Here is a 19,954-nt window from a genome sequence, read left to right as displayed (position 1 = left end):
GGGTAGTATACTTGGCCCAACGACCTTCAGTTGCTTCATCAATAACCTTCTCTCCATCATAAGATTAAAGGAGGGATGTTTGCTGATGATTGCACATGCTCAGTACCATTCATGACTCCTCAGATACTGAAGCAGTCCATGTTCAAATGCAACAAGATCTGGGTGATATCCAAGCTTTGATTGACAAGTAGCAAGGAACACTTGTGTGCCAAAAAATGCCAGACAATGCCATTTTTAAAAAGAGAAAATCTAATCTTGATATTCAATGGCATTCACATCACTTAATCCTGCCTATCAAAATCCTGGGTGCTACTGTTGACCAGAAACTGAGCAGGACTCACTACATAAATACAGTGACTACAACAGCAGGTCAGGTGCTAGGAATACTGTAGTAAGGAACTCACTTCCCGACTCCCAAAAGCCTGTTCACCATCTGCAAGTTACAAGTCAGCCATTTGATGGAATACTTCCCATTTGCCTGGATGTGGGCCGCTCCAACAACACTCAAGAAGCTTGACACCATCTAAGACAAAACAGCCCCCTTGATCAGCACCGCATCCACAAACATTGAGTCACTCCACCAAGGACAGTCAGTTGCAGCAGTGTGTACTATCTACAAGACACACTGCAAAAATTCACCTAGGCTCCTGAGACAGCACCTTCCAAGCCACAACCACTTCCATCTGGAAGGACAGGGACAATAGGTACATGGGAACACCACCACTTGCATGTTCCCCTCCAAGCCATTCACCATCCTGAATTGGAAATGTATCACTGTTCCTTCACTGTCAATAAGTCAAAATTCTGGGATTCCTATCTAAGGGCATTGTGAATCTACCCACAGCACATGGACTGAAGTGGTTCAAGATGGCAGCTCTTCACCACCTTCTCAAGGGCAACTAGGGACAAGCAACAAATGCTGTCTCGGCCAGTGTTGTTCCTATTCCATGAACAAATTTTAAAAATCAGTGAAGGCAACAGGACAGGTAAATAAGAAGGGTTATAGGAGACTTGTCTTTGTTGGTCAAGGCATTGAATACAGGAGCAAGGAGGTGATGATGGAACTGTGTCCAATGTTATTTTGGTTACAACTGGAACATTGTGTGCAGTTCTGGTCACCACACGAGATGAAGGATGTGATTGTCTTAGAGAGGGTGCAAAAGCAATTCACCAGGCCGTCACTGGGCTGGAGTGATTCTGCTGTGAAGGGAGTCTAGAGAGGCTGGGGTTGTTTTTCTTCAAGCCGGAGAAAACCAAGGGGGACCCTGATTGTTATGAAGGTCATATGCAGGGAGAATATTTTCTCTTTGGCAAGACATCAATCACCAGGGACAGAGCTCGAAGGTAAGGAGCAAGAGGAAACTTGAGGAGAAAAAAGTGTCTGGAGAGTGGAACTCACTGCTTAAAGTGATGGTCGAGGCAAGACCCTGAAGCCATTTCCGCACTATTTAGATGGACACTTGAAAGATCAGAGTGTAAAAGGCTATGGGTCAAATTCATTCCCATTGCCTGTGCTATTTTTAAGCCCAGCCATGTACCCAGTCATGTCCTGGCATCAGAAGCCACCTTTCACTGGGCATATAGTGAAAGGGAAGCCAAAAAGAACTGTTTCACAGGGCACACAGCTGGCACAGCTGGCACCCACCACAACACAGGGACACCTGAGGGCCGAGAATCCATTCACCAGTTTAATAAGAGCCAGGAAGCAGCTGATCCTGAACCTGCTGGTGCGTGTGTTCAGTCTCCACACCTTCTGCCTAATGGAAGGAATTGTGGGAGATCACTACTAGGGTGCGATGGGTCTTTGATGATGTTGACAGCCTTTCTGCAGCAGCGAGCTACATAAATGGAGTCCATGGATGGAAGGTTGGCTTCAAAAAGACAGCATCTCTGACAGTGCTGCACCCCCTCAGGGCCATGTGGAGCATCAGCCAGGAATACACACTCATTCCCTGGGATTGGCTCAAGCCTATTATCATCATCCAGAGACAGGAGTTCTCCCATTGAGCCACTGCTGATACCACGTTCTGGTGTTGGCCTGGACACTGTCCAATCATACGTGAGTGTTCCCAGCTCTGTCTGAAGAGTTGATCTTCTCAGACAGTATGTCCCTCCAAAGCTGAGAGTGTTGAAATGTCCCCTATGGTAATCTCCTTCCAACTCCTCCAGGCTGATATATCCATGGATGTGGGACAGACAGTGTGTTTGATTGCTTACCCCTCCTTTCAGGACATCATTACAAGGACATGGATACAGTGGGGTCCAGGGCCCAGTCAGGTCACTGTTTCCCCCACTAATCCCATGCTCAATGACCTCCTGGACCAGCACTCCTCAAAATTAATTTCTTTTGTTTTCACTCCCAAGTGACTTTGCCCTCCGTATCACTACAACCTCCTGCTGCCCCAAACCTTCCGAGGAATCCGTGCTTATCCATTCTGTCCTCTTCCATGTCTCTGATTGGAACTGCCCTGCCATTGGAGACCAAGCCTTTAGCTGCTCTGGAATTCCTGCAGTATTCCTCACTGTCACTCTTACTGTCTCTGGTCCTTGAAGACACTTGTGTGAATCTATTTCTTTCTAGACTGGTCTTAATGTCTCATTCAGGGAACATTGCTCAGACCCTGGCCCCCAACAGCTCTGCAGGAACATTCTTCCAGATTGTGTGATTGGTGGTGGTTTGGGAGTGAAGGGGACAGACAGGAACATAAGGTTCCCCAAGGAACTGGGAAGCACCCAGTGATCGCTGCATCAGAGAACAACCCTTTAAGAAAAACATGCGGGAAATGTTAACTCTCAGCTCGAACCTGCTGACTCAATCCAGCACAGAAGTGAATAAAATCAACAACAAATTCAACTCTTTCCAAAACAGTTTACTGTGTCAAAATCATCAGCAGAGATTTATATATACATACACACACCATCTCGAATATTGAAACCCTGCAGCGATTTAAAAATAGATCAATTTTGTTCTAACAGATTAATCAAAGTACACAGGGAGGAATCAAACTTTTACATCAGTTTCATGATCCATCAGGAAACAGAAATAAACTGAGAATGATTTCAACAAAAATAAACCCATCAAAATACACATGATTAAAATATACTTACAAAAAATATCTTACAAAGAATATGCCAGATCAAAGTGACTTTCAGATTCCATTTTCAGTGTTAGCTATAAAATTATTGTCCATGTAGGCAGCATCACTAACATTGAAACCCTCATTCATAAATCCCCGACACAATCACTAACCAGAGACAAGGTGATTGGGAACACAATGATTGAGAGAAAGAGAAAGGGTTCCAGAAATATCCCTGGGGTCTTAAAATATGGAGGATGAATGATTAATTATCCCTGATCTGAATAACTCAATCCTAGTTCCCAATTTTCCCCCTGCATCTCTCCCACTTTCCTCCAGGACAGCTAGTTGCATGGAAACACATTCCTCACCATGACCCAACTGCCTCACAGAGAGCAGAAAGACACAGGGAAAGGTACAATGAGGTGGAGCCAACTGGGACCAGTTGGGACCAGCCAGTGATTAGTTTGATTAACAATAATTTTGCTATTATTAATTTTCAATATAAATTTTACACTTGATTCAAATAAACATTAATTTGACAGAGTTCCATATGTGCTTGGACAATATTTCTGGTAGAAATATTCTATTAATGATTGGCTTCCTTTAATATCATGTTTCTGATGACCACTCAGAAAATTCCAGACATGGACTGCATTTGACTTTGAGAATTCCTTTTCGATAGCATCATTAGTTTTGTTCCATCTGTTTTTCTCAAAATACTGTCTCCAGCTCTGATATGGAATTGGGTAGAAGAGGTAGTTGGGCACGTACCCAATCCCTTTGCATTCTTTGTTGAGAAATTGATTGAGATTATCAGTCCCACACAATTTCTTCAAGTTTCTGGTTATCAGTTTCGGACCCTGTTGGCCCCAAACTGCTCCATTATATTTCTCAACAAAATCAGTCAGGCAGTTCTCCAAAAAGGGATGAGAACGGTTAAATCCCAAAATTCCGTTACTCGCATAGTTTGCTGACTCTGCAACAATGAAGTTTTGAAACTCCAAGGGTTTGAGTGAAATGGTATCCGTGTCCAGATAGATGCCTCCATACTTCCACAGCAAGGCCAGCCGGCAGCCATCAGAGAGCACGTGAATCCAATATCCTTCCTTGCTGGGATCTACCTGTAACAGAATAAAAGGTTTATCACTTATATCTTTTGATATTTTAAATGATCCTTCTCTCCAAATGCAATCCACTCCCTCCACACAATACTCATTTGTTGAACACTGATTCCTGAGAGCACTTTGTAATGGGCTGCAAGGTAGGTCTTGAGGAGACAGGAATCTGAGCTGGTTCAGTTGTAAACCTGCACGGTCTTTCAAGGGAGAAAAGCTGCAGCCAATTTCCCCATTGCCCCCCAGCACAGTCTCCAACTTCAACCACAAGAGCCAGTGTCCTGGGAATCACACCACAGCAATGTCAAATGAAGCATTGAAACATACTCAAAAACAACCCTTCCTGTCTTCAAATCGAGAGAGTATTTCTGAATACATTCCTTACACTGTTCAGTGGCTCGTTTTGAAATATTGATGTGCAAAAGAAATACAGATCTATTTGAAATTAAAAATGTGACTTATCTCAAGACTGAGTCACTGGATGAGTTGTATCTCACATGCTCAATCACTCATCCTGCTCTCGTGCATCTGTCTACCTTGGGGATTGATTGAATGTCACAAGAGACAACAAAAACGTTCAGGTACAACCTGATAGTTTTATAACTATAAAGTTTGGAGTTTCCCATGGAGACCAATGCTTGGAAAACAATATTCAAACTTCAAACTAAAACTGAATGGATCAAGCTTTCATAATTTGAGACACCTACTGTAACAAATAATTGAAAGTATTATTCATTGAACAAATCTTTGATGGCAAATTATACTTTAAAAACACAGAATAGAATAGTACCTCTTCATTTTCTTGACCCAATGGAAAATAAAACTATCCATTGTCCTTTGTGTGTAGATTTTCAATATAAGTGAGTTTTGAGAAGATTTGTAGCTCAGGTTGAGGTACTGGATGTAGGTTTGCTCACTGAGCTGGAAGGTTCATTTTCAGAGATATCGTCACCATACCAGGTAACATTTTCAGTGAGCCTTTGGATGAAGCACTGGAACTCTATCAACAAACACATTGAATTGGATCCTATTTATCACCTCATGAGAAAAGGAACAGGAAATGACATCACCACAGGAAATGACATCACCAACCTAAGGAAACACAAACAGGTAAATAGAAAGTGGGCTACACCACTACTGCTTCATCCGGTGGCTCATTGATGGTGTTACCTAGTATGGTGACGAAATGTCGGAAACAAAATCTTCCAGCTAAGAGAATGAACTTACATCCAGACTTTCAATATTCCAATTTCAAACCAAAGTTATTCTTAGTTCCCAAAGCAGCTGATTTTTGTTCATTTCTTTTCCAAGGCTGGTAACCTTAAAGATGAGAACTATTTTTCCCAGTGAGATTTTCATTTTTGCCCCAGAGAGCCACCCTCTCGCTGAAGCTAAGTGACAGTTTGAGCCTTGTTTCAACTCCCCATAAATCTGGTCTTTCCAATGGGTACACAGGCTTTCACCAACAGACCTTGGTCTCAAGCTTCAGCTTCTCTTGGACCCAGGCAGATTCAAAACTCTGTCTTTGATATTCTGTGATGTTTGGAAAATCCTGTAAGCTGATATTCAAAATGACATCTGATGCTTGTTTTTCCAGGAGATCTTGAACCACATCAGTCTTGTCTCCAGGTACAAACATGAAGCAATGTCCTGGAGAGCTATACTCTCTTTCTCCTTGGAATGAAAAGGATAATTTGAAACACAACTGCTGATGAACAACATTCTCAACTCTTTTGAGATCTTGGAAACTCTGTCTCCACTCTAATAAAAAAAAGGTTCCTCCTATTTTCGAAAACTATTCCTGACTTTTAAATTGCAATTTGCAACTCCATGGTCTGACGTATTGCCCACTCAACTATTACCATCAAGCCAGGAGATCAACCCTGGTTAAATGGGGAGTGCAGGAGCAGCATGAAGGATACTTAAAAATGAGGGGCCAACCTGGTGAAGCTACCAAACAGGACTACCTGCACAGCAAATATCATAAGCAGCAAGTGATAGACAGGGCTAAGAGATCCCTCAAGTAATGGATCAGATCTCAGTTCTGCAGGACTGCCACATCGACATGTGAATTGTGATGGATGATTAAATAACTCACTGGAGGAGGAGGTTCCACAAATATCTCTATCCCCAATGATGGAGGAGCCCAGCATATCAGTGCAAAACATATTACTGAAGTATTCAGAACAAACTTCAGCTATCTTCAACTAAATTCAACCAGAAATTCCAAGGGGATGATCCATTTTGGCCTCCTCCAGTGGTACCTTGCTTCACAGATATCACTATTCAACCAATCCGATTCACTCCACGTGATATTATGAAGCAGCAGGAGGCACTGGATGCTGTAATGGTTATGGGCACTGACAACATTCCCACAATAGTACTGAAGATCTGGGCTCCAGAATTTGTTGCTCCCCTCACCAAGCTGTCCAGTCCAGCTGCAACATTGGTATTTACCTGACAATGTGGAAAATTGCCCAGGTAGGATCATTAACAAAAACAGGACAAATCCAATCTGGTCAAACCTACTCCATCAGTCTATTCTCGACCTTCAGTAAAGTGATGTCAGGTGTGTTGCTGGAAAAGCACAGCAGGTCAGGCAGCATCCGAGGAGCAGGAAAATTCCTCATGAAGGGCTCTGGCCCAAAACGTCGATTACCTTGCTCCTCAGATGTTGCCTGACCTGCTGTGCTTTTCCAGCAACACATTCTCAACTCTGATCTCCAGCATCTGCTCAGCAATAACCTGCTCGGTGATGCCCAGTTTGGGTTCAATGAGCGCCACTCAGCTCCTGACCTCATCACACCCTTATTTTGAAACATGGACAACAGAGCTCATTTCCAGAGGTGCGGTGGGAGTGACAGTCCTTCACATCAAGGTGGGATTCCACTGAGAGTAGCCTCAAGGAACCCAACCAAAACAGGAATCAATGTGAATCAGGGGCAAACCCTCCAATAGTCAGAATCATACCTGAAACACAGGAAGATGGTTATGGCTGTTTGAGATCAATCATCCCAGCTCCAGGGCAAGTCTTCAGCTGTTTTTTAGGGAAATGTCCTGGGCCCAAGTATTTTCAGCTGCTTCATCAGTGACATTCCCGCAATCATAAGATCAGAAATGGGGATGTTCATCGATGGTTGCATAGTGTTCAGAACAATTCATAACTCCTCAGATAATGAAGAAATCCTTGTTCAAAAACTGCAATATCTGGACAATATTCAGTCTTTGGTTAAAGCAACATTCACACCACACAAATGTTAGGCAATGACCATCTCCAATAAGAGACAATCTAATCACCATCCCTTGATACTCCGTGGTGTTCCCAAAACTGAATCTACTATTATCAATATCCGAGGTACCACATTAACTAGAAAGTGCCCGGATCTCACCCAATACCTGCAGTAGCTACAAGAGCAGGTCAGAAGCTGGGAATACTGCAGCAAGTAACTCACCTCCTGACTGCTCAAAGACTATCCATCATCTACAAGGCACAGCTGAGGCGTGTGTTGGAGTACTCCCCACTTGTCTGGATGGGTGCAGCTCCAACAACACTCAAGAGGCTTTACACCATCCAGAACAAAGCAGCCTGATGGAATAGCTCCACTTCCATAAACATTCACTCCTTCACCATCGATGTTCAGGAGCAGCAATGTTTACTATCTTTCATAAGCACGGCAGGAATTCACCAAGGTTCATGGACAGCATGTTCCAAACGCACGACCATTCCCATCTGGGATGATAAGGTCAGCAGATACAAGGGAACATCACTCACTGCAAATTCCTGTCTAAGCCACTCATGATTCTGACATGGAAGTCTGTCGCCGTTCCTTCACTGTCACTGGGTCAAAATTCTGGACTTTTCCTGCCTAAGGGGATTGTGGGTCTACTGACAACATACCAACTGCAGAGGTTCAAGAAGGCAGTTTGCACCACCTTCTCAAGGGCAACGAGGGACAGGTAATAAATGTTAGCACAGCTGAATCATGGTGGCAGCAGGGCTATCTCCAGGTGAACATCTTCCAAGTGTAAACCTGCCAAGCTTGCGGAACAGTTGGAATGCTCCATATTACATGGAAAGACAAGGTTTCATATGAGCTCAGCTTAGAATATGGTCATTGTGTACCCAGGGAGAAAGAGTGAGGATGAGAGATAAACCAGACATATGGGATGGAATTCAATAGAAGCATAGCAGGAACCTCCTGAGATGTCTGAAATATTCCTGATGGATTTACAGGGCAAGATATCAATCAGGGAGATGGTAGAGGTAACTTCCACAAGGAAGATCATGGGGAAAGTCACTGGATTGTGGTGTAACCAGATGGGAAACAGTCTCTACAGACAGAGTTAAATAGAAATTCTGATTGTGCAATAGACAATATTTCTTGCAGCCACAACTGGCACCCAAATGGTTTTTATTCCCAAATTGTATTCACTGAATTGACTGAGTCTCGAGTCCTCTCTCAATCATGAACTGACTGCAGACTTTGGTTCTGTGCTTAACTGAAAAAGAAAAGTTTTGTTCATGTTTCCCCTCCAGCTCTGTAACAGAGATTAACTAGTTAAGTCACCAAATAAAACTGCTGCCAGCCTCCCGGGAATGGTTTCTTGCCATCTCCTGTCTGAGCTTCACCCTCTGGGCTTAAATGCATGAAATTATTTCAACATTGTTCAGGTGTGAAATTAACTGGTATTTACAGATAATCCCCATTTTCTCAAACTTGCATGAGAGAAACACACAGCAAAATGTTGATCTAATCTTTGCCGGATACAGATTGAATTAATATTTTCTGGGAAATTTCCAAGTTAATATCCCCATTCACAAATGAACAAAGTGCAAACTGAATAATTGAGACAAATGCTGATTTTCAAAAGGAAAATAATCCTGGTTTTCTTCCACATTCTGCAATGAATTAACTGGACCTGAAACTGAACCTCAATCCAAAAGCCATAGGACTTCCAATTCAGCATGACATGTCACTGGAGACATATAGAACCTGGGATTCAGCTTGTCAGGAAAGCTAATTATTTCATCTGTCAGATTGATATCTAAGAGTAGGTTTTACCATACACGGTTCCTTACCTTCTCATACCATCCAGCCAAGGGTGTGTTGTTGAACAATTCTTTAGGATTCAAGGGCAAGATGATGACATTCTTGAATGAAGAAAGCAGAGGGATGGCTTTGTACTCAGGTTCCCGAAACGCAGATACATTCCCAGTGAATGCTTTCATAAAGAAATAGACAGGTTTGTTTGGGTTTAGTCTTGCTGCTGATTCGATGCTGCACATGACCAATGGTTTAGGATTTAGTTCACTGGAAGTCTGTAAAAAAAAAATTCCGGGCTCTGTGGTTGGGTGTGGGCCTTTCACAGTCATTGTGGTTGCAGGGGAGACCTGGCCAGATATCACCCATTTCAGTTGGCCGGCATAATTTTGCAACTTTTTTCTCAACTCAGTTAAGTTGAAGTATCCTTTATTCAAAGAGGAATATAACAAAGTGTGGGTGATAATGGCAATTACTGTAATGAGGAAAATTAAGAATGATTTGTGACTCCTCTTCATGCTGGAGATTGTTGTTTGAAGATTTCTATGAAAAGAAAGAAACATTAGCGTGAATATAAAACAGTCCCATCATACTATTGTGTAGCTATACCTGAGCAAACATCAATTATGAGGTCAAATGCCAAACATTAGTCGCTGGAAATTGAAATGGAAATTGAAATACAAACAGAGAATGCAGGTCTGGTAGCATCAGTGGAGGGTCAGGCAGAGCTAATGGGTGGAACATCCATTAGACAAGGTGCATCGGAACCCCATCACCTCCGATCTCCACCATTGACAATCTGGGAGGTAAGGCCCAAGCTCATCTTTCCCACACAGTTGACTCCCTCAAATTGGTAAATTAATAACTACCATGGGAACACTTCATGGCCTATTCCCAACTGGGCTGCAATTTTCTCAGTTGCAGGAGAAGACACTTAATGGGCAGATCAGTGTGAGCAAGCTTTCAGTTGTGGGCTGGACACTTGGTCTACACTTATTTGGTGGTAATCATCATATTGGACATAGAACTGGGCTGGGTTTGTGCATGGGGGCATGTGGAATGGAGGAAGATTGTCAGGCTGAGCACCCACCCCCTCTGATCCACAATGTCACAAAGGTCGACAGCATGATAAAAGACCCTCGACTCAAATTATCCATGCTGTTCAGTTTTCATAATTAATCTCGTCCCATTTGCCTGTGTTTGGTCTCTGTCCCTCCATACCTGTCCCATCCATGTACCTGTCCAAATGTTTCTTAAATTACAAAATTGGATTCATTTCCATCACTACCTCTGTCAGCCTGTTCCAGACACTCACCAATGTCTGTGTGAAAAGTTGCCTCTCTGGACCCTTTTGTATCTATCTCTCCCCTCTCACCTTAAATCAATGCCTTCTTGTTTTAGACTCCCAAACCACAGGGAAAGGCTGATGGCTATCTACCTTATTTATGCCTCTCATGTTTTTATACACTTCTATAAGGTGACCCCTCAGTCTCCTCAGCTTCAAGGAATAAGTCCCAGCGTATCTAACCTCTCAAACCTTCCAATCCTGGTAAACCTTTTTTGCACTCTTTTGAATTTATTGATATCCTTTTCTTATGACACAAAGCAACACAGAAAAGATTTCTCCTGCACAATAATTTGTGAACATTCGATAGGGCAAGAGCTAGTTTAATAAAAATTACCAACTTTACTTCTTAAAGTATAACAGAGAATAATTAATTAACAACTATTTACAACTCCTTCTGCTAACCTATCTTTTACCTTCCCTTCTGCGAGATTAGTCCTATAAAAATCCCAATTATGATTTACAAAACAACACTTCTTATCTCAAAACTAGGCAGCTTTAGCTTCTCCTCTGTATTTTGGTCTTTTCTTCTTCTTGGGGATTCCACTTCACAGGTTACTGATCGATAAAGGTACCTTTAAGAGAGCTATTTCTCATGCAGTCTTTTTTCATGCTGGTAGCTTGGCTATTCTCCTCTCAATTTTCCCCAGCCTTATACCCCAAGAGCATCAGATTGTGTCATTGGCTTTTAATATTGTCAATATACTAAATTCAAACTGGATTGGAGTTTGGTATTTTTCAGGGTATAATTTAAACTGATTGGCCTAATTCAAATCTGTTTTGTCCTTTGCAAGCAACCAGATAATTTGGCTTCAACCAAGTGTTACCTTATTAAGAACACGTGTTGCTGTCAGGTAGTTGTACCAGCTTTGAACTCTCTTAAAGGTACAGTACACCCACAGCTTCAGAACACTTTCTCGAGTAGGGCAGCTGGATACAGGACTCCCAATGCGGCTTACCAACATCTTGTACAGCTGCAACAAGATGTCCCATAGTCTATACTCAGTGCTCTGATGGATGGAAGCCAGCATGGTAAAAGCCTTCGACACCGCACTGTCCATCTGTGACTCCCTTTTCATGGAGCTATGAATCTAGAACCTGTATCCCTAGATCTTTTGTTCTGTAACACTCCCCAGGGTCTTACCATTGACTGTGTAAGTCCTGCCTTGGTTTGCCTTGCCAAAATTCAACACCTCACAACTATCTAAATTAAACTCCATCTGCTGTTCCTCAGTTCATTGGTCCAGTTGATCAAGAGCTCGCTGTATTCCCAGATAACCTCCTTCACTGCCCACAAGACCACCAATCTTGGTGTCATCCACAAACTTACTAACCGTGCCTCTTAAATTCTCATCTAAGTTATTTACATAAATGACAAGAAACAGTTGGACCAATCACTGATCCCTGTGGCACACCACTGGTCTCAGGCCTTCAGTCTGAAAAACAACCCTCTCCCACCACTCACTGTCCTCTACTGTCAAGCCAATTTTTTTTATCCAACTGGTTAGCTCTCCTTGGATCCTGTGAGATTTAATCTTACTTATCAACCTACCATGTGGTACCTAGTCAAAAGTTTTGTGGATAATTTTTAATGCCCTCTTTTACTGCCTTGCTCACACCTTCAAAAACTCAATCAAGTTTGTGAGACATGATTTCCTATGCACAAAGACATGCTGACAATCTGAAATGAATCCTTGCCTCTTCAAATGTCTGTAGATCCTGTCTCTCAGAATCCCCTCCAACAACTTCACCCCAAGATGTCAGACTCACTGGTTTTTAGTTCCGAGGCATTTCCCTGTCGCCTTTTTTAAATAATGGCACAACATGAGCCATCCTCTAATCTTCAAGTGTGCCACATACGGCTGTCGTGATACAAATTCCTCCACTAGGGGCCCTGTAATTTCCTCTTGAACCTCCTATAAAGTCCTGGGAAACATTACATCAGGCCTTGGCCATTTTGCCTTCTGTGTGGAGAAATGCAATTATAATGACATTGACCTCTCATAGTCATGTGACTTCTGTTGTAAATACTTTGTTTTGGATATTATCACCATAAAATGCTACACCTGAAACACAGTGTTCGATGTGCACAACTGCAATGATGTGGATTCTGAGAACTGCAAGAGAGACAGCTGCTGTAAGAAACATCAAGGTGTAAGGAGGAATGCAGTCTGCAACTTTACACCACTGGCTGAGACAGGATGGCTTTGAATATGCCAGTCACTGTTGTCATCGAGATGAAAGGTGATAAGCAAAAGAAATCAGTCTCAGTGGCAAAATTATGAATTATCCACAAGGTGAATCAGAAAAGCTGAACAATGACAGAAGCAACTCTGCTCTTAACATCGCTGTGGTAAGAGTTACAAGTAACACTGCAACCAAGAGCTCACAGAGGAACATAAAATTCAGACTAAAGATAAAATGATGTCATAGAGTTGGGGTCAGAGAGCTGTACAGCACGGAAACAGACTGGTCCATCAAACTCGTCCATGTCGACCAGATATCCCAACCCACTCTAGTCCCACCTGCCAGCACTCGACCCATATTGCTCCAAACCCTTCCTATTCATATACCCATCCGAATGTCTTTTAAATGTGCACTTAAATAGCCTCCACCACTTCCTCTGACAGCTAATTCCATACACGTACCACCTTCTGTCTGAAAAGTTTGCCCTGAGATCTCTTTTAGATCTTTCCCCATTTCCCCTAAACCCTCTATTTCTGGATTCCCCCAATCAGGGAAATGACTTTGTCTATTTACCCTATCCTTGCCCCTCATGGTTTTATAAACCTGTATAAGGTCACACTTCAGCCTCTGACACTCCAGAGAAAACATCTCTCGCCTATTCAACTTTCCTGAAAGCTCAAATCCTCCAACCCTGGTAACATCCTTGTAAATCTTTTCTGAACTCTTCAAGTTTCACAATATCTTTCCAATATGAAGGAGACCAGAACTACACGCAATATTCCAACACTGACCTAACCAATGTCCTGTATCGCTGCAACATGATTCCTGTTCTCAATACTCCAACCAATAAAGGAAAACATACCAAATGTCTCTTTCACTACCCTGTCAACCTACAACTTCACTTTTATGGACCTATGAACGTACACCCCAAGGTCTCTTTGTTCAGCAACACACCCTAGGACTTTACCATTAAGTGTATGAGGCCTGTTAAGATTTGCTTTCCCAAAATGCAGCACCTCACATTTATCTAAATTAGACATCATCTGCCACTTCTCAGTCCATTGGCCCACCTGATCAAGATCCTGTTGTAATCTGAGGTAACCTTCTTTGCTGTCCGCTATACCTCCAAATTTGGTGTTATCTGCAAACTTACTAACTATACTCTTTTGCTCGCATCCAAATTATTTATATAAATGACAAAAAGTAGTGGACCCAGAACCGATCCTTGTGGCACTACACTGGTCACAGGCCTCCAGTCTGGAAAGCAGCCCTCTGTCTTCTACCTTTGAGCTAATTCTGGATCCAAATGCTCGTCCTCCCTGTATTCCATGAGATCTAACCTTGCTTACCAGTCTCCCAGGGGGCATCTTGTTGAACGCCTTACTGAATTCACATCTACCGCTCTGCTCTCATCAATCCTCTTTACTTCTTCAAAACCTCAATCACGTTTGTGAGACATGATTTCCCACGGACAAAGCCATGTTGACTATCCTGAATCAGTCCTTGCCTTTCCCTCAGGATTCCGTCCAACAACTTGCCCACCACTGAGGTCAGTCTCACCGGTCTATAGTTCCCTGGCTTGCCCTTATCGCCTTTCTTAAACAGTGGCACAACGTTAACCAACCACCACTCTTCTGGCACCTCATCTGTGACTATCGATGATACAAATATCTCAGCAAGAGGCCCAGCAATCACTTGCCTAGATTCCCACAGAGTTCTCGGGTCCATCTGATCAGGTCCTGGGGATTTATCCACTTTTATGTATTCAAGACATCCAGCACTTCCTCCTCTGTAATCTGGACATTTTTCAAGATGTCACCATTTATTTACCTGGTAATTGGGGAATTATATATGCTTCTCTGGTAAGATTTTTTAAAATGTCACAATTAAACTGTTACTATTTTGAAAACCGAAAAGTTCAGAATTCTGAAAAATAGCTGGTCCCGAGCATTTTGGATAAAGGATCTTCTACCTGTAAAAATCTACCTTTTATGTTATTTGCTATTTTAAATTCATATTGCATTCTTTTTCTTTATCAATGTATTCATACTGGAGTCCCAGAGTCACCAAGTCAGGCCTTTCAGTCCAACTCCTCAATTCCGACCAGGTTTCCCAAACATAACAAATCCCATTTGCCTGCTTTTGTCCAAAATCTCTCTGAACCTTTCCTACCAATCTACCTGTCCAAAATGTTGTATTTGTACTTGGCTCCACCACTTCCTCTGGCAGCTCTTTCCATATGTACCCCACCCTCTGTGTGAAAAGGTTGCCCCTCAGTTTCCTATTCAATCTTTCCCCTCTTATCTTAAACCAAACCCCCTGAGTTTTGAACTCCCCTACCCCGGGCAAAGTCTATGGCTATTTGCTTTTTCTCCGCATGTCATGATTTTGTAAATCTGTATAAGATCACCCCTCAGCCTCCTTAGCCTATCCAACTTCTCCTTGTAAGTCAACTCTTTCAGTCTCGGTGACATTCTTGTCAATCTGTTTGCACCCTTTCCAGTTTAATAACATCCTTCCTATTGCAGGGTGACCAGAATTATACACAGAACTCCAAATGTGGCCTTACCAATGCCGTGTGCTGCTGTAATATGGCATCCCAACCCTGTACAATGTTATGATCGATGAAGGCAAACGTGCCAAATGCCTCTTGACACTGAGATGCTGGTGTTGGACTGGGGTGGACAAAGTTGAAAATCACACAACACCAGGTAATAGTCCAATGGGTTTATTTGGAAGCAGCAGCTTTCAGAGTGCTGCTCCTTCATCAGGTAGCTGTGGAGCAGGATCCTCAGACACAGAATTTCTAAAAAAAAAGATTCGTGTGACACAGCTGAAATGATATATTGACAAACAAATTGTTTCAGTTGCATGACACTATAATCTTTTGCTGTATCTTCTGTATGTTATGATCCTGCTCCAGAATTACTTGATGAAGGAGCAGTGCTCCGAAAGCTAGTGCTTCCAAATAACCTGTTGGACGATAACTTGTTGTTGTATAATTTTTAAAAATGCCTTCTTCACCACCCTGTCTACCTGTGATGCCAATTTCCAAAAATTATATCCCTGCACCTCCAGATCTCTTTGTGTTCAACAACATTCCACAGAGCACTACCATTAATTGTTTAAGTCCTGCCCTGGTCTGTCTTCCAAAAATGCAACACCTAGCTTTTATCGAAATTAAACTCTACCTGTCATTCCTTGGCACACTGGCCCAGTTGATCAAACTGCACTGTACTCTTAGTTAACCTTCTTCACTATCCACTGTACCATCAATTTTTGTGTCTTTTGAAAACTTATTGATCATACCTCCTATATTCTCATTGAGATCATTTACGTAAATGATGACCAACATTGCTCCCTGCACTAATCCTTGTGGCACACCGCTGGTCACAGGCCTCTAGTTCGAACAACAACCCTCCACCACAACCCTCTGTCTTCTACCAACAAGCCATTTTTTGTATTCAATTGACAAGCTCACCCTGGATCCAATGTATCTAACCTTACTGAACAGTCTACCATGCAGAACCCTGTGGAAGGCCTTATGAAAGTTCACGGAGACAACGTCTACTACTCTACCTCTATCTGTCTTCTTGGCTACCTCTTTAAAAAACTTAATCAAATTTGTGAGACATGATTTCCAATATACAAAGCCATGCAGACTATCCCTAATACGCCCTTCCCTTTTGAAATGCATGTAGGTCCTGTCTCTCAGAATCCCTTCCAACAACTTCCCCATCATGGACATCAGACTCACTGGTCTCTGGTTCCCTAGCTTTTCCATCCAGTCTTTCTAACATAATGGCACAAAATCAGCTACCCTCCAGTCTTCCTGAACCTCACCCGTGGCTGTGGATATTTTGAATACCTCTGCTTGATATCTCACCCCACAATTTCTTCCTTGGCCTCACGCAATATCCTCAGATACACCTAGAGTCATAGAGTCATTGAAATGTACAGCATGGAAAGAGACCCTTCAATCCAACCTGCCCACACCGACTAGATATCCCAACCCAATCTAGTTCCACCTGCCAGCACCTGGCCCATAGCCCTTCAAACCCTTCCTATTCATATACTCATCCAAATGCCTCTTAAATGTTGCACTTGTACCAGCCTTCACCACATCCTCTGGCAGCTCATTCCATACACGTACCACTCTCTGCACGAAAAAATTGTCCCTTAGGTCTCTTTTATATCTTTCCCCTCTCACCCTAAACCTATGCCCTCTAGTTCTGGAATCCACGACCCCAGGAAAAAGACTTTGTCTATTTATCCTATCCATGCCCTCATAATTTTGTAAACCTCTATAAGGTCACCCCTCAGCCTCCGACGCTTTAGGGAAAACAGCCCCAGTCTGTTCAGCCTCTCCCTGTAGCTCAAATCCTCCAACCCTGGCAACATCTTTGTAAATCTTTTCTGAACCCTTTCAAGTTTCACAAATTCTTTCTGATAGGAAGGAGACCAGAATTACACACAATATTCCAACAGTGGCCTAACCAATGTTCTGTACAGCTGCGACATGACCTCCCAACTCCTGTACTCAATACTCTGGCCAATAAAGGAAAGCATACCAAACACCTTCTTCAATATCCTATCTACCTGCGACTTCACTTTCAAGGATCCATGAACCTGCCTCCAAGGTCTCTTTGTTCAGCAACATTCCCTCGGACCTTATCACTAAGTGTATGAGTCCTGCTCAGCTTTGCTGTCCCAAAATGCAACACCTCGCATTTATCTGAATAAAACTCCATCTGCCACTTCTCAGCCCATCTGGTCCAGATCCTGTTGTAATTTGAAGTAACCCTCTTCGCTGTCCACTACATCTACAATTTTGGTGTCATGTGCAAACTTACAAACTGTACCTCTTATGCTTGCATCCAAATCATTTATGTAAATGACAAAAAGTAGAGGATCCAGCACTGATCCTTGTGGCAATCCACTGGTCACAGGCCTCCAGTTTGATAAACAACCTTTCATCACCACCCTCTGTCTTCTACCTTTGAGTCAGTTCTGTATCCAAATGGCTAGTTCTTCCTGTATTCCATGAGATCTAACCTTGCTAATCAGTCTCCCATGGGGAACCTTGTTGAACGCATTACTGAAATCCATATAGATCACATCTACTGCATTGCCCTCATCAATCTTCTTTGTTACTTCTTCAATAAACTCAATCAAGTTTGTGAGACAAGATTACCCACGCACAAAGCCATGTTGACTATCCCTAATCAATTTCTGTTCCTTGCCTTTCCAAATATATATACATTCTGGCCCTCAAGATTCCCTCCAACAACTTGCCTACCACCGAGGTCAGGCTCACCAGTCTGTAGTTCCCTGGCTTGTCTTTACCACCCTTCTTAATCAGTGGCACCTCGTTTACCAACCTCTAGTCTTCCGGCACCTCACCTGTGACTATTGATGACACAAATATCTCAGCAAGAGGCCCAGCAATCACTTCTCTAGCTTCCCACAGAGTTCTCAGGTACACCTGATCAGGTCCTGGGGATTTATCCACCTTTGATCATTTCAAAACATCCAGCACTTGCTCTTCTGTAATCTGGACATTTTACAAGATGTCACCATTTATTTCCCTACAGTCTATATCTTCCATATCCTTTTCCACAGTAAACACGGATGCAAAATATTCGTTTAGTATCTCCCCCATTTTCTGCAGCTCCACACAAAGGCCGCCTTGCTGATCTTTGAGGGGCCCGATTGTCTCCCTAGTTACCCTTTTGTCCTTAATATATTTGTAAAAACCATTTGGATTCTCCTTAATCCTATTTGCCAAAGCTATCTCATGTCCCCTTTTTGCCCTCCTGATTCTCCCTCTTAAGTATACTCCTACTTCCTTTATAATGTTCAAAGGATTCACTCGATCTGTCCTGTCCAAACCTGACATATGCTTCCTTCTTTTTCTTAACCAAACCCTCAATTTCTTTCGTCATCGAGCTTTCCCTATACCTACCAGCCTTTCCTTTCACCCTGACAGGAATATACTTTCTCTGGATTCTTGTTATCTCATTTCTGAAGGTTTTTCATTTTCCAGCCACCCCTTTACCTGCGAACCTCTGTCTCCAATCAGCTTTCGAATGTTCTTGTCTAATACCATTAAAAATTGTCCTTTCTCCAATTTAGAACTTCAACTTTTAGATCTGGTCATTCCTTTTCCATCACTATTTTAAAATGAATAGAATTATGGTCGCTGGCCCCAAAGTGGTCCCCCACTGACACCTCAGTCACCTGCCCTGACCTATTTCCCAAGAGTAGATCAAGTTGTGCACCTTCTCCAGTAGGTACATCCACATACTGAATCAGAAAATTGTCTTGTATGCACTTAAGAAATTCCTCTCCATCTAAACTTTTAACACTATGGTAGCTCCAATCGATGTTTGGAAAGTTAAAATCCCCCACCATAACTACCTCAGTATTCTTACAGATAGCTGAGATCTCCTTACAAGTTTGTTTCTCAATATCCCTCTGAGTATTAGGCTGTCTATAACATAATCCCAATAAGGTGATCATCCCTTTCTTATTTCTCAATTCCACCCAAAAAACTTCCCTGGATGTATTTCTGGGAATATCCTCCCTCAGCACAGCTGTAATGCTATCCCTTATCAAAAATGCCACTCCACCTCCTCTCTTGCCTCCCTTTCTATCCTTCCTGGAGCATTTGTATCCTGGAACATTAAGCTGCCAGTCCTGTCCATCCCTGAGCCATGTTTCTGTAATTGCTATGACCTCCCAGTCCCATGTTCCTAACCATGCCCTGAGTTCATCTGCTTTCCCTGTTAGGCCCTTTGCTTTGAAATAAATGCAGCCTAATTTACTAGTCCTACCTTGTCCCTGCCTGCCCTAACTGTTTAACTCACTTCTGTTCTCAACTGTACCAGTCTCAGATTGATCTCTTTCCTCACTATCTCCCTGGGTCCCACCTCCACCACCCTCCCCATCTTATTAGTTTAAATCCTCCAAGCAGTTCTAGCAAATTTCCCTGCCAGTATATTAGTCCCCTTCCAATTTAGGTGCAATCCATCCTTCTCGTACAGGTCACTTCTACCCCAAAAGAGATTCTAATGATCCAAAAATGTGAATCCTTCTCCCATACACTAGCTCCTCAGCCATGCATTCATCTGCTCTATCGTCTATTCCTGCCGTCACGAGCTCGTAGCACTGGGAGTCATCCAG

At 42.7% G+C, this 19,954-nt stretch overlaps 1 protein-coding gene across 1 annotated transcript; it reads right to left on the bottom strand.

Annotated features, from left to right (window-relative positions):
* Positions 1-3,610: 3,610 nt before the first annotated feature.
* On the bottom strand, positions 3,611-9,755 carry LOC132821392 (alpha-1,4-N-acetylglucosaminyltransferase-like). The gene is made up of 2 exons (XM_060833972.1): positions 9,276-9,755; positions 3,611-4,201 (listed from the first exon to the last, which is right to left on the bottom strand). The coding sequence occupies exons 1-2, from the start codon at positions 9,753-9,755 to the stop codon at positions 3,611-3,613; spliced, it is 1,071 nt and encodes a 356-aa protein (XP_060689955.1).
* Positions 9,756-19,954: the final 10,199 nt, after the last annotated feature.

Source organism: Hemiscyllium ocellatum, chromosome 13 (genome assembly GCF_020745735.1).
Source record: "Hemiscyllium ocellatum isolate sHemOce1 chromosome 13, sHemOce1.pat.X.cur, whole genome shotgun sequence".
Taxonomy (NCBI): Eukaryota; Metazoa; Chordata; class Chondrichthyes; order Orectolobiformes; family Hemiscylliidae; genus Hemiscyllium; species Hemiscyllium ocellatum.
This window is presented reverse-complemented; position numbering and strand designations above follow the sequence as displayed.